This window comes from Eptatretus burgeri, chromosome 7 (genome assembly GCF_056783735.1).
Source record: "Eptatretus burgeri isolate ZD-2024b chromosome 7, Ebu_testis_v1, whole genome shotgun sequence".
In the NCBI taxonomy this organism is placed as follows: domain Eukaryota; kingdom Metazoa; phylum Chordata; class Myxini; order Myxiniformes; family Myxinidae; genus Eptatretus; species Eptatretus burgeri.
This window is the reverse complement of record NC_140967.1, coordinates 34,327,903-34,344,251: the sequence shown is the minus strand read 5'-3', so window position 1 is coordinate 34,344,251 and position 16,349 is coordinate 34,327,903. Positions and strand designations below refer to the sequence as shown.

The following is a 16,349-nucleotide window of genomic DNA, read 5'->3' as shown; positions in this document are numbered from 1 at the left end:
AACTTTGCACACCTTGATTGGGCAATATTTTTCCATTCTTCTGTAAAAAAACTGCTCAAGCTCAGTCAGGTTGTGTGGGGAGTGTTGATGGACAGCAATCTTCAAATCATGCCACAGATTTTCGATTGGATATAGGTCGGGGCTCTGACTGGGCCACTCAAGGACATTCATCTTTTTGTTCCTTAGGCCTAAGTCACATTTGCTCTACGGCGAGGATACGGTGGCTGTACGCCTTCTGAATTGACAGAAACGTGCGGCGGCCGCAGGGTGGCCCTACGCCGTTTGGCTATCTTTTACAGGCTGTAGGGGTCGCCGTGGAATTATAACGCGGAGTTATAACTTTTTTCATTTCTACGTTCGCTATAGCAATTCGACATGCCGTAGTTGTGACGTAGTTGTGTTCCACGTCGACCGTACGTAGGGCGTACGGTGGGCTTGCGCTATTCGTGCGGCTTCCGTAGTCTCTTATCAATGAAAAATGAATTTTGCCCTAAAAACCGAATACATTTTAAAAAACCGAACACAACGTAGCATTCATGTTTGTTCACGTGTCTCCCCCACCTGTTCAAGCTGCATCTCCGCGCTTTGTTCATTCAGTTCGTCGGTGGAAGTACTCGTGAAAGCATCTCTCGTGTGTCGATCGCTACTTTACCTCGTGTTTTCACCTTGATTTGTGCTGGTTTTTTTTTTCGATTCGACAAGCCGAAAAAAAAAATGGTTAAAAAAAACAATAAATGAACCCACTCGTTACCGTCCGTCTGGCCGCATGTTCGCCTTAGGGCCCCCCTGCGATCGCCTTGCGGGCACCTTGAGGCTACCTTGCGTCTGCCTTGAAAATTCTATGGCCGCTGCAGGGACGCCCTAAGGTCACCGTGCGACATCAAATCAAAGACCGTATGGCAACCCCACGTTTTCGGTCTCCACAATTTATAAATACGCCATGCGGCTACCCGAAAAATAAAAAAACATATGTGACTGCTACATTGTGTGACCGTGGAAATACTGCGGCCGCCCTATAATTGCTAGTGGCCATAGATTTTGGAGACCCCATGGCCGCCGTGGCAAATGTGACTTAGGCCTTAGTCACTCCAGTGTAGCTTTGGCTGTGGCTTTGGGTCATTGTCATGATGAAAAGTGAACTTCCGCCCCAATTTCAGCTTTCTTATTGAGGGCAGCAGGTTTTGCTCTCATATTTTTTCTGTATTTTGCTCCATCTATCCATCCATTTGCATTTCTATCCTGATAAGTGCCCCAGTCCCTGCTGATGAAAAACATCCCCATAACATGATGCTGCCACCACGATGCCTCACAGTAGGGATGGTGTTCTTTGGGTGATGTGCTGTGTTGGATTTTCACCAAACCTAACGTTCTGCATTTAGGCCAAAAAGTTTCATCTTGGTTTTATCAGCAGACAAAACTTTTTGCCACCTGGCTTCAGAATCTCCGTAGTAGTTATTTGCATACTTCAAATGGGACTCAAGGTGGGCTTTTTTGAGTAATGGCTTCCTTCTTGCCACCCTACTGTACAAGCCAGACTTGTGGAGTGCTTGTGATATTGTTGTCACATGCACACAGTGACCAGTCTTTGCCATAAAGGCCTGTAGCTCTTTCAAAGGTCCCATTGGCCTCCTGGTGGCTTCTCTGATCAGTCCCCCTCCTTGCTTGGTCATCCATTTTGGAGGAACTTCCTAATCTACGCAGGGTTTTGGTGGTACCATACGCCTTCCATTTCTTATGATTGTCTTGACTGTGCTCCAAGAGATATTCAAGGCCTTTGAAATATTTTTTATACACATCCCCTGATCTGTGCCTTTCAACAACTTTATCGCAGAGGTCATTTGAAAGCTCCTTGGTTCTCATGGTTGAGTCTTTACTGTGAAATATACTTCGCAGCAAAGGAAACCTTCAGGAACAGCTGATTTTATTCTGAAATAATCAGAATCACTACAGTTTAACACAGGTGGAGGCCAATTAACTTGTGTGTGGTTTTGAAGGTTAACTGGTTTCACCTGAGCAAATTTACAATTGCTATTATAAGGGGGTGGGCACTTATCCAACCAACATATTCTAGTTTTGTGCTTTTAATTAATTTTCTGAAATTTGTAGAATTTGTTTTTCACTTGGAAGTTGTGGGATATGATGTGTAAATAAAGGTGGGAAAAGCCTGATTTAATGCAATTTATTTCCAGGCTATACGGCAACAAAAGGTGAAAATTATTTAAGGCCCGGTCACACCTTGACGTTTTAGCCAGCGATGGCAACGTATTAAATGTATGTAAAACGCTGGCTTGCGTTGAACTTTTGATGTTTTTTTTTAAAGATTCGGACGTATTCATAGCAACTTGGTCTTATGTATAACGCATTGGTAACGGACACAGAACGTTTCGTTGTGTTATAGATAACTTATACCAACGAATGCTGAACCTGTTGTCGGCCTACACAACTGATGCCCAACGATAGTCTAACTTAGGCATAGCGCGTTGCATGCATCGCCGACGATGTCGTGACGTAGCCTATTAAAAGGCTGATGCACAACGATTCGAATCATAACTGCCGTAGAAATGGAAGTGTCAACATCGCGGTCACACTTTGGCGATCTTGCCAGCGTATGCCGACCTAAGAAAAATGTGTCTAAAACGTTGGGGCACGTCAAATACGGTATGAGTAAGTTTGGTATACATGAGTAGAATGCTAAAGTATGCTATCATACGTCGTAGTAAGTAGAGTACGTCAAGAAATTTTAAACATGTTCAAAATTTTACGACGTACTCGGCGTATGACACACGTTCTGCATGCGATGGGGATAAGTTTTACACACGATATGTGGACGCTTACACACGTCCACAAAGGCTACTTATAAGCTACTCATAAGTCGAAACACGTCGCGGTAATGTCTTTTTTTACGCGAAACTTATTTCTAACTTATGTTTGACGTGCTTTGAACCAATTCTTTACGTAGTCCCAACACACATCGACGTATGTAGACGTATTCCAATGACGTCTTCCGGTCGACAAAAAAAATAAATGAACGTGTTTCTAGCTTACAACTGCCATATAAAGACGTGTTCCCAGCGATTTTGGGAATTGGTATATAAAAATGGTGTTCATAAAAGGGGAACCCAACAGTGTTTTCGAGTCCTTTTTGAGTCGATGTCCATGTCAGCAGTAACAGTATCAGTATCAGTATCAGTATTAGTATTAGTATTAGTATTAGTAGTAGTTTGTTCATGTTGGCAGTAGTAGGTAAGTGTGAGGGGGAGGGTGTGGGTTATGATGGATCGTCCTTGCGTCCGCGTTTCCACTGGTAGGAGACATCTTTTCACCATTGTTCGAAGTTCTTCGCGCTAATTTTTTATGGGGCTTTTTCAACAATGAGCTATAGCTTGTTTTTACGATTTAGGTCTATTCATAACGGGTTGGACAAATGCACAATGAACTAATAATGTGCATAGAGCACTTTGATTACTTATAGATACGATATACCAACGGATAATTATCGTGAAGCCGGCGTTCACAAACTATGCCCAACAATAGCCTAACTTATCCATATCGTGCGGCAGTTTATCTTTGCCGGTGACGTAGGGTTTGCTATTCATAGGCTGCCACTCAACGATTTAAATGGCTGCATCTCCACTATTGAAAGTAGATGCTTACGCTCAACAATGGATTTTTTTTACACTCAACGACTTTTAAACGGTACCACTCAGCTATTTTCATTGTTTACAATGAACGATTTAAATTGCTGTCACTCGCCTTTGTTTTTTGACGCTGGGGTTTGGAAATTTGAAGTGTTTCTTCTGAACGTGTTAAAACGCTCAAACTCGACTATTTTAAATAGACACTGCTGATGGACAATTGGAATCGTAGCCAAGCAAGACATCGAAGTGTGAACATCCTCGTCATGCCGAAGAAAAGTTTGAAGAATGCTGCAAATAAGTGTCCTGGCCGTGGCCGTGGACGCTGACGCAAGGACGATCCATTATACCGACGTCTTTCAGCCTATGAGTAACTTCAAAGTAACGTCTGTCGATGTGTGGCAACACTCGCGTAACGTGCCAACAACACGTTAATCATGGGTTAGAAATAAGTTTCGGGTACGCTAAACATTACCTCGGCGTGTCTCAACTTATGATTAACTTACAAGTAGCATGTGTTGATGTCTGTCAACGATCGCAGACCGTGCATACAACTTGTGGCCAGCGTAGCGGAACATGTGAGTCATACGCCGGCATACGTCGTGAAATTTCAAGCATGAAAAAATTTGAGGACAACCAAAAAGTACAATGTTTAAAGCCAGCGTACAACGACGTATGGCAGTGTTTTTCAGTGTGCTCTCAATGTTATCAAAACTTACCCATAACGTATTCAACGTGTGCCAGCGTTTTAGAAAAAAAATTCAAAAATCGGCATACGTTGGCTAAAACGTCAAGGTGTGACCGGGCCTTTAAGGGGGTGTAGACTTTATATAGGTACAGTATATATATATGGTTTATGTTTTGTATCCCACTGACAGGTCGGATCTCCATGCGAATCTTAACCTTAAATCTAATCAGCTTGTTCTTGTCAACTGCAAAAATCATCCACCAAGTTTTTTTCTGAATCTGTCCACAATATTTTGAGGCATCATGTTGTGTATTATTTTTGGCCGATCACTCAATGGTGAAGAATCACTTAAAAAATGACAGTGCCCAGATCTGTATCTTCACCAAAATCTAATCAATTCATACTTGTCACACACCCAACCTGTCCACCAAGATTCTCTGAATACGTCCACAACTTTTTGAGATATCCTGCTCACAGAGAGACAGACAGACAGAGAGACATACAAATAGGCAATCAGGAGTGAAAACATAACCTCCATCTACCTTCAGTGGCAGAGGTAATAAAAAGATGATAAACTTATATGACTGAAGCAATTGAAATGCACTGTGGCTTTGAAGTGAGATGCAATTAAAGTAGATCAAGTAAAATGGACAAATCGGAAATGTAGATATGATGCATGGTGGGCCAAATGTCGTTTTTCTATGTTAAGGTTTTCTTCTATATTCTTCACAAATTGGATTCACTATGAGACAGAAGAAATCCTTCAGTGGTCAGAGGACTTAATACATAATCGTACCTGCAAGGAGATCTGTAACAACTCCTGTCTCTGCCCAGGACTCATGGCTACAAGGGCTTGCAGCTCAGGTGGTGGGTGTGTTGCTGTTGGTAGAACATACACACATGACGTGGGAAAGTCCCCACAGCCACCAGTCCTTTCATTGTGTCCATGAGCCCAGCCAGAAGAGAGTACATCGGAGCCCCTCTCCTGATCTAGTACAATGAGGTCTCCCTTGCGGAAACTCAAGAACGTTCCCTCATCACCAACTGTCAAAAAAGGGTGTTCCTTGCTGGTAGATGCACAATTTCAGAACCACAATTTAGTATCAAAACCTTCATGGATATCATTTGGTCACACCCTATTTAATGGTTGATAATAAAGGTAAGACTCCACTGGATATGTAAATTAAGTTTCACGAGTCATTGAATATTATAATGATTGGGAATAGTTCCTGAGAAATTTGTGCCTCAAGAAGGTATTGCTCAGACTGACCAGGTGGAGGATTGTCCTGAAGAGAAACCACATATATTGAGCGACTGCGTAGACCTTCCAGGAAGAAGACCACCAGGTCACGTATATCTTGGGCATTTATGGAGCTGAATGTATACTCATCTCCCCTGATGGTTGCCAGTGAAAAGGCCTGCCCCTGGTTCTTGCTTTCCCTGGTGGCACATGATATCACTTTCAGTTTATGACAAAAAAAAAAATTGCTTCTCCAGATAAGGTTTTGTAAAAATAGTGCAATCGCATTTGCAACATCAATAATGCTAAACAGGGTATATTGTGATCAACAAAGAAAGCAGATATGTGCACAAATTGTAATTACTTGCATAAACGGCCCAGATTGCTGGTTCCATCATTATGTGCGTTTGGCTGTGCCACTGGGGCAATTCCCCTATTTAGATTAATGCAGGAATTTAGAATTTTGCCAGGGTATGGCTATGCAGTGTCCTACTTTATTTCCAATACAGCAGTACCATTGGATACTTAATGCCCTCTTTAACAGATTTGATAAATGTGTGACTTTAATTAAAATGTAGGTACTTCATCAACATTGGTTACTTCATAATCATTTCTCCCCTACCCCCAGTATGGGACACCAAGGGCACCCCTGACTCGGTCTGAAAATGTACCCTTATCAGGTTGCTATGCCATTGCAGGGTGCTGTCAAAGCAGCCCTTCAACGGGGTTGGGAAGAGGAATTTGGTTAAGGTATGACATGTGGTTTCAAAATGTACCATGGGGTGTTTCCTATCCACCAGTGATGGTACTAGATGGGAGAAACAGCATTGCCTTCAATATCCCTCAAGATGTGTTTCCCAGACAAATCAGGGAAGTTTAATGATGAGTATTAAGTGCATTGGGTGCTATGCATGGCCTGCAAGTAATTAAACTTAAGCAGAGGATCAAAAGTAAACCCTTCATTTATTTACTTTTTATATTATCTTATGAAAAGTCTAAGTACTGCAGATGAATAATTTTGCAAATATTAAACCACCAGCATCCAAGTACCTGCTGCATGAGACAGCTGTGATCTCTGGAAATGAAAGTTCCAGAAGAACTTGCTCTTGGTCATCAACAAAGTAAACTCCAGTCCAATTAACAGCCACCACAATGTCCCGCTGTGAAAAACTGGGGCCTGGTGTGAAAATTAATGAAAGGATGAATAAAATTGATAAATCAAAAGATTAATACCCTTCCCAGGTGGTATCAGGGACTGCCAAAGCACCTTCCTGAGCAAGGACTCATCGTTTGCCATTCCCTTCCCAATGATAGTATTCTGGGCAGAAATTTTAAATATTTGCATGGTGATGGCAGCAAATGCCTACTTTTTGTAAAATGCACCATCAACCTGATCTTTAACCTCCACTAGCAGCAACCAATTCTAGCAGACAAGTCCCTGCATTATGGATGGATGGTGCACTAATTTATGCAATGGCCTAACTGTGAAATACAGTGGAGGGTAACAGCTTATAGTTGGGTCAATAATCAAACCTAGACGAGAAAGGACAAAAGTGAGTGTGCTGCATCTGAGTTATCATGCAATGCAAAAATAATTAATCAAGTAAGTAATGAATTGCTAACAAACACAAAGTCGACATTTTGTGATCTGTCACCACAAACGTGATTGCCATCATATTGAATGTCCACTAATTAATCATCCAAATCTATCATCCTCGGTCTGAAGAGAAAGCTTGGCAATCAGAAAACAGACAGCTCCAGGGCTTGAATTTTGCAACTCAGGTACTTTATCATGTTTGAATTTATAACCCTTTAAGTAGTGGGATGTTGGTTCTTGCCCCTCACCCAAAATTAATGAAAAATTAGGATTATTGAGCAATTAAATAATGTTGTTGGTTGGTTCTGATCCCTCTTCCAAAACTAATTAAACAAGAAAAAAAAACATTTTAAAAAGAATGTTAAAACCATAGAGGGATGAAATCTCAAAAAAACAACCAAACAAGGTAGGGATGACACCACATTACGATGTCACAATACGATGCCACAATCTTCTCTTGGATTACCATCACAATATCTTTTGATATTTTACTTTTGCTGTGGGATTGTGATGGAACAACATCAAAAGATGTCGTGATGGTAATCCATGAGGATTGTGATGTCATATTGTGGTGTCATTCTTAATTGTTTGGTTATTTTTTAAAGATTACATCCCTCTATGGTTTTTCAAAAAACAAATGTATGTTTTTTTTTTTTCTTGTTTTTGCAATTATTTAAAGTAATAAAATGCTAAATGTTTTATATATTTTGTTATTTTGGTATGGATTAAATCCATCTATGTTATTAAATTTGGCTGATGTTGTATTCTAAACTTCCCCCTCTCCCCACCACCCCCACTCAATCTTGGATTTTGGTTCAGTCTACTGTGTGGATTACCACATATACGGAAATGTCAATGCAATTATCATTTTAAAAAATAATAAAGTGTTTAAATGTTTTATATATTTTGTTATTTTGGAATGGATTAAATCCATCTATGTGAATAAATTGTTTTTTAATACTTGTTTCAGTTGATTTAGGTGATGGTTTGGATATGTATCGCTTTTGGAATGGTTGTGTCCAATGTCCATTTTCCACCCTCTCACAATCCTTGCCTGGTTTGGTTGAGTCCACATTTATGTTTGAATTCTTTTCCGAAGAAAAGGATTAATGTTTTAAATATTTTTTTTTAATTTTGGGTTGCATGCACGAGCCCAAAAGACAAAGAAACTTCCTCGCGTTGGAATCATCATCATAGCTTCAGCAGTTGAGGTAGGTCAGGCTGCAGTTTCACATTGTTTTTAGAGGGGAACGAGAAGTACAAATTGGCGATTTAGCGATCTCTCATTATGGTACTTTAGCAATGTATTCTGGTGTCTTTTTAAATCTTGGTAGTTCAGAAAATGCTCGACAATAAATGTTATGGCTTTTAAATGCTTATGACTTCACTCTAAAGTAGTTTATGAGCATTTCATTGTGTACGCATTTAAATGGGTGACCATTTTTTCCCCGTATCATTAAGTTATATGGAGTACTACCATACTCCATAATATTTCACCACGACCATCTGTAATTACCAGTTTTCTGAGACAAATTTCCAGAAATTAACAAAAATCTTTTTCTGAACCAAAAAACTAGTTTAAAGAATTAACTTTTTTTTCTGAGACAATAGGATGAATTTAAAAGTATCAAAAGTTTATCCTTAAATACACAATCTGAATTAGTACAGAACGTTTCAGCCAAAATTCCCATTAACCAAAAAAATCATTTCAAATATTCTTCTCTATAAATGGGACAAAGTGAAATATTAAAGAAAGAAACTTGTAGAAAAACAATTAAAAAGTGATGGAACACCAATAATTAAACAGTGAAAAACAAAATAGAGAAGAGACAAAATATTACAGAAAGAATGAGAAAGAAACTTAGAAATACAACAAATGAAATGACATGAATTATCACAAGCCATCCCAGAGGGAGATAAATAAAACGTTTCAATCCAGTGATGGAAAATATCATTGCAAATAATCATTCTCAATATAAATACAGTGACTCAAAGTATTCTGATAAAAAAATTGAAAACAAAGTATTGAATCCCAAACAACCTGCATCTGGAAAACTCCCTTTATCTATTTGCTAATGACTCCACCCTCTGCCGTGACATCCGTCATCCTTCAGCCAGGCAGGCTGCAGCCTCTTCCCTCTTTTCAGACCTTTACAAAATCACAAACTGGTCAGACACTTGGAATATGTCTTGAAATTCTGACAAATCTCTGAGGAAATATTGTTTAGCAATTGAGAAGAATTCTGGTATGAACACTTTCTGGAGCAATAATTCTTCTTTAGAGTTCTTAGATAGAATTAGATGCCTCAGCATCAAGTTAGTTGGAGTTTTTGATTTTTCAACTTTATATACAAACTAATAAAGGTGCTCGTCTTGGACGGGTGTCACTGGCAACATATGGTAAAAGACAGATAGCATGAATGTATTTTAAACAATATAATATATCATTTTTATCCATTGATTATTATTCATGTTTTCCCCTTCGACTGTCCCGCAGTAGCTCCACTTCGATGACATTACCACGTAGTTTAGTGACTACACAACGTGTACCATTCGTGAGTTCCGGAGGATCCATAGAGTGCATTAAAATTACAGGGCACCCTACTTTAAAGTGATCCAAAAGGCCGGATCAGTTTCGTATACATATTCATATGTTGTAGAATTTAGCTGATTCTGAAACTGTTAAGAGCATGTCGATCGGATGATTCTGTGATTTTCTACGGTAGTAAACAGAAGTACGACTTAAGCCTGTACGCCACTATGCGGAGACCCGAGGACCTAATATTTCACAACAAACTAAAAACTCACAAAATTTGAAGATATTTTAAATAAACAATTTATTGTAATATCAAGTAAATATCATTTTTATCCATCGATAACATGAATTGTTCTGTACAGCTATAGTTGTTCTCCTGGGATCTGCGCATCCATCCACGATCTATGTTCTAATGAAGTGCAGTAGGAATAATAAAAACAGCACCGTGCGGGAGTGTAGGTAATCTCTCCAAAGCTCTCGGAAAGCCTTAAAATGCATCAAGATCGGTTTGATTGTGAACAGATATACGGACGGATGGACGTCGAAACCGGTTTTATTAGGTCATCATGAAGGTACCGCTTGATATTACGCATTGAAATAGAGATATGAATACTCAAGTGAGTTTATTATATGTCTATGATTGATCGCTTATTGACAGCTCAATAATATGAGCAATTTACTATGGCATATAGTGATTAATAATAACATACTCTACAAAAGGTTTTACGAACTCATCTTAGTGGTCCTCTAAAAAATGGGAAACATTTTTATTTCTTTTTTGTGCAATAATTCCTCCCATTTTGCAAATGGAGAACATGAACTGTTTAACTACCATAATCATCAAAACGAATTTTGAGGAGCCTCTTAAGGAAGACAATAATATCATTACTATATATGTCAAAGCTTGTTTCATTTCATGCAGTAACAAAAATCTGATGGTGGAACAAAAAAAGGAGCGTACCAAAATATTAATATGGATTTGCATTTAGTACCAGTGAGGGATTCACTCTTCAAAGTAATTGACAAGGTTTTTTGTACTCTTTTAATAAGTTTTAATGTGTCAGGTTTGAAAGAGCATTCTTTTCTAAAAATAAATACTCAAGTTTTAATTGTTTTGATAAGCAGACGTTTAAGGACGCTGTTAATTTTATTTTATTGAATACTTTTGTGTCTTTTTGTGGGATAATGTTTCAACAGGTTAAGGGTATTCCCATTGGTGAGATTTGCAGCCCCCTACTAGCAGACATTTTTCTTATTTTCTGTGAATTTTCATTCATGCAGGAACTGATGAAGGAGGAAAAAAACATTAGGATTAGCTAAAATATTAGCTAATTAATCTGATGATTTATTAGTGTGAGTGGAGGAGGCCCATTGGCCTCCACCACTCATGGCACTCCCTCGCTGAGAGAATCTGGTGAGCAGGATCAGCATCAGGAAAACAAGCCACATGTCCATACAGCCGCAGCTGACACTCACGGACTATGCAGGGAACAAATCTCATTTGAGTCTCTCAGCAACTACTTGTTGGACACAAAGTCCGAACAGCGATAACCAAGAATTCTCCAAAGAGACCTGGTACCAAAGGAATTAAGTCTCCATCTCAGATCCCTGGTCAGAGTCCAAGTCTCAAATCGGTAGAGCAAGACGAAGCACCAAGGACCCGAAGACTCAGACTTTCGTCCTCCCGCGCAGGTACCGACGGTGTCACATCCCATGATCCAGTGAATCCATGACTTCCCAGGCCCAACCCAGACGTCTATTGACCTCTGGCTCACAGCTAGCAAAGACACGAATATCACTATCAAGGGAAGGGAATCTCTCCGTGACGTCAACATCCTCACCTCAAACAGGTACAGAAAAGATAGCAGTACCCAAGATGCCAATGAAAGCCTGAATCTTAGTTTTGACCCAAGAAACCCATAATCGCAGAGGCTCAGACTCCTCATTCAGTAACTCGAGGGCCCCAAAAAGGATTTCCAGAGTCTCCGCAAAGATGACTGCATCATCTGTGAAATCAAGGTCATAGAACTTGACATTCCCAAAGGATGCACAGCAACTTGATCTCTCTGACATTCTCCCCAGAATCCAGTCCGCACAAGCGCTGAAAAGTGTGCGGACCAGTACACACCCCTGACAAACTCCAGTAACAACTAGAAATAAGTCGGAGAAGGTATCACCACATCTCACAGCACTCTCAATACCAAAGTATAGTTCAGACATCAGATTGATCAGTTTTGGTGATACCCCATGCAGACCAAGAATCCTCCAGAGGACATCCCGATTCAATGAATCAAATGCTTTGCAGAGATTAACATAGGCTGCAAGCAGCCCCTGCCGAAACTCTTGTCTGTGTTCGGTGAGGATCCGAAGAGAAAGGATACGGGCAATCGTTGACATCTTTGGTGTAAAGCCTGACTACTCTGGACACTGGTACTCAAGCAGATGGTGGCGAACCCACTCAAGAATTATCCGAGCAAAGACCTTGCCCGGAATTGGGAACAGTGTCACCCCTCAGTAGTTGTTGCGGTCCTAGTGATCATCCTTCTCTTTCCAGAGAGGGCAATAAGGCCCCTCTTCCAGTCAGTTGGGATGATGCCTGTGTTCCAGGCAGAGCACAGAACTGCATGCAACGACATGAGTTTAGCATTTCCATCAGCCATGAGAAGTTCAGCATGGATGCCACAGATCCCAGGAGCTTTACTTCATTTCAACCAGTTCACCGCAGCCTGTGTTTCCACAAGCAAAGGTGCATCACAGTTGATTGAATGGTCAGCAATCCGGATAGTAACACTCCTGACATCCAACTCGACAGCTGGTGGATCAGCCTGGTACAGCTGTTTAAAGTAACTGGCCCAGAGGACCCTTTGCTCTTACGGCAGGACACTGAGGGATGAACTTGGAAGAATACAATGCGTGAATTCCCATGAAAGCAGGGCAAGAATCACTTGACCCCAGGTGATGCTCTACGCCCTCACAGATTCCTCGCACATTGGCCTCCTTGTCAACCCTTAGTACATGTACAGTTTTATGCCTCAGCTCCCTGAACAGCTCAGCTCTGCCATTAATGTGGGTCCTGCGACTCTGGTCAATGGTATCCATTGCCCCTTGAGAGACAAAATCCTTCTTCGCCCTTTGGTGAGTTCCAATACATCCACTGGCAACATCAAGGACGGAGGTCTTGAAAGCACTCCACAACTCTTCAGGATTCCCCAAAGCACCCAGACCCCCCAAATCCCCACTAAGCCTGTTCGCAAACTCCTCAGCTTCCCTCTCATCATTGAGCTTGCCAACATCCAGCCTAGGCTGGGATGGTACCATTCTCCTGGATTTAAGCTACAACTTCAGAGTTACTACAAGAAGCCTGTGGTCAGTATTGAGGAACTGAGCACTCCACTTGACCCTGCAGTTATGGATCATCCTCCAGTGACCATCAATGAGCATGTAGTCAATCTCCTTTGCCACACCACCAGCATTGGAATACCATGTCCCTCGATGAGGTTGTGGTCGCTGAAACCATGAACTAGCCACTCTAAGTCCATGACTTCTTGCAAGTCAAGGATCCAAGAATAGAAGAGTGTCTCACCTGGGGCACTGATCAACCACAGACTCGAGCGCGGCATAGAATGTATCCTTCATGGTAAGATCCCTCACCTCAGTTGGAGCATATTATAGAGACCAGGGAAACGACACCCAAGGAGTGATGAATCCTTGTCTTATAATATGCTCGTTGACTGGTGTTACCTCAATTATCATTTGAGTCAGCTTGTTGGACACAGCTGGAGCAACTCATCAGAGTGACCAGCCCAACAGTAGGTGTAACCACCCACCATGATCTCACCACTATCCGGTCTCCGAACCTCAGAGAGTGCTGCAATACCCAGGTTCAAACGATTTCGCTCAGATAATAACAGAGACAAGTGATCATCTTCTCTCAGAGATAGGACATTCCAGGGACCACCTCAGGTTAACCCAAGGAGACCGCCGTCTGGTGGACAACACCTCAGCATCACTTTGCCACACACAACCGCAATCTGACCCTGGAGGTTTACCCCTTGGTTTTCCTTCTATCAAAGAACGGGGGTCCGAAGGCTTTGCCCCAGTCCTGTCATCCAGTGAGCTGCCTTGCAGAGGACATCAGCACAGGAGGTACTCCCACGGAGTGGGTTTTCATGATTCCTGACATTTTCAGGTTTGTTGGTGGTTACTAAGATGTGCAGTGCAGCATGTTGAAATTGGTTATTAATAACAGTTTGAATATTTCAATGAGTTTGAGTCTGTGGTGAAATGGAGGTGCTGTGTAATAGACATGTCTGCAAGGTAAAGTGTTTATCGCTCAATATATTATCATATAAAGTGATGTATAATTAAAGTTATTCATATGTCGTGATAATTTAAATAAAAATAATAATTAAATAAGTGTGAATAAGGATATTGCATTGCTGTGTTCACTGGCTGTCTGGACACAACTTTGAAGTCATGGGTCCATTGATGTTGAGTAATCTACTGATGTGGACCTGCAATCAGGGATGTGGATCCACCGTTTGGAGAGGTTCTGGGCTGAAAGGATCGAAATCTCGATGAAAAACGGTGCCCAGCTGATGATCCGGGCAGTTGGGAAATCAGTCAATTGCTTATAAGTTAAGGTTTTAACGTCAAATAAAATAGCTTTTGTAAGTATTGACCAGTACACAATATATTTGTGTGCTTATGTATGTGCGTTTGTATGTATATGTGTGTGGATATGTGGAGTGTGTGCGTGTGCGTGTGTGTTGTTACGTCTGGATTCCTTCTTGGGACTATGGTGCCGTAATTGGTCATTATCTTGATTTCACTATCTGTCTCCAAAAGGACCACCTGGCAAACCCTCCCATCTACAGTACTTTCTTAACAATCCTCTTGAGAAAGTTCAGTCATTCAAACCCCTGTGTCTCACCATCAGCCATGATCTTTCTTAGGCAAACCAAATTTCAAAATTGGCCTCCAAAGCCAGCTTCTGAATGGGTATCCTCCATAATACAAAGTCCCTCCATGGCACTCCTGAACTCCAAGCCACCTACAAGGCTTTCATCTGCAGCTTTACAGAGTACTGCCCTCCCTTCTAGGATGGCTCCCCTGCCTCACATCTTGCTCAGCTTGACGTTGTAGAAACCAAGGCCTACAAGATTATTGGAATCTCTCATGATGAAGCTGAGTTTATGGACTGATCACTTCGCCATCACAAACAGGTCGGTTATCTCTTTGTCTTCTTCTGCCTCCTTTCTGGTCTTGCACCCTCTGCTCTTTCGGTGCTTTGTCCACCCCCAGGTTTCTGCAGGCCTCACACAGTCCACCATCAACTTCCTTGTGAAACTACATAAATCCAGGATCACTGCACACCTCCAATTTTCCTCTGTTCCTCTGTTCCCCCCCCACCTGTGGAACCACCTTCCACACACATCCTTTTCAATCTCATTTTCCCTCCTTGTCTTCATGACAACTGTTCACCACCATCTCAGATCATCCCCAATCCAAAACTATGATCTTTTCTACCCTCATTAACCCACTTCATATCCCTTCTCCTTCAAAATTTCGTTTTCGCTCCTTGGAGTTTCCTTCTGTATCCATCTTGTCCACTACATAGTCCTCTACTGTCCCCCCCCCCCACTCCTCCCCACACCCATTGTTTGTTCAAGTCTCCCTCTATCTTGGCCTTAAACACTGTTGTTGGGGTGTCTGTCTGTTTGTCTCTCTCTTTCTCTCTCTCTCTCTCCTGCTCCTTTTGCATGCGTCTTTGCTGTTCTCTTTGTGTCCTGCTTTGGTCTTTTACAAAAATAGCAATGAGATTGTTATGAAATTGTTAAAATACTGTTAAAATAAAACGAGATTGTTAAAAATAACAATGAGAGTTCCAGACGTATTTGGAGAAATCACATCCACACACCTTTCAGTGTGCTAACTCTTCCACGAGCCTCAACTATGTACACAAAAAGGAAAACCTTGGAGAAATCCAACCTACCCCCAAAACAATATACAGCAAACCCTTAAATATTGCAGGTTTTCACCAATCATGGGCAACCTCTTGTGGACCGATGATTTCGTTATCACGGGGTTAAATTTTGACCAATCGTGGTTTTTGAGCTGAGTTGTAATGGTTATGAGGTTGTTGAGCTTGTTAAAAATATTTTTAAACATAAAATGAGATTGTTAAAAATAACAATGAGAGTTATGGATGTATTCAGAGAAATCACATCCACATACCATTCACACTCGTTCAGTGTCCTCGCTCTTCCACGAACCTCAACTACGTATACAAAATAAAACCTTGGAGTAATCCAACCTACCCCTAAAACAATACATAGTAAACCTTTAAATATTGCGGGTTTGAATAGCACGGGTTTTCACCAATCGGGGGAAACCTCTTGTGTCCTGATGATTTAGTTATCACGGGGTTTAATTTTGACTAATCGAGGTTTTTAAGCTGAGTTGTGACGGTTATCTCTCACCACGAGCCTTTTGTTGTTTTTTGTGCACCACTAATAATGATGCTGACGTGTAAAACAATGGAGAAACATCGTGATTATTGTTAACAGTTTCGACTTTACACATATAATTCGACTTTACACATTTTATTGAAAATCAGCAAGGCTGCTGTGGTGCAGGTGGTAACTGACACG

General features: G+C 41.1%; 1 protein-coding gene and 1 long non-coding RNA gene across 2 annotated transcripts in view; one reads left to right on the top strand and one right to left on the bottom strand.

Annotated features, from left to right (window-relative positions):
- MYO7A (myosin VIIA) overlaps positions 1–16,349 on the bottom strand; it is a 161,384-nt gene that overhangs the window by 86,357 nt on the left and 58,678 nt on the right. Inside the window, exons 33-35 of the mRNA XM_085888027.1 lie at positions 6,614–6,740; positions 5,594–5,763; positions 5,120–5,367 (exon numbers count right to left, since the gene is read on the bottom strand). Coding sequence (XP_085744153.1) covers positions 5,120–5,367; positions 5,594–5,763; positions 6,614–6,740 — 545 coding nt within the window. The remainder of the gene's footprint in view (positions 1–5,119; positions 5,368–5,593; positions 5,764–6,613; positions 6,741–16,349) is intronic.
- LOC147023004 (uncharacterized) overlaps positions 1–16,349 on the top strand; it is a 47,160-nt gene that overhangs the window by 15,412 nt on the left and 15,399 nt on the right. The gene's annotated exons all lie outside the window — the stretch shown is intronic.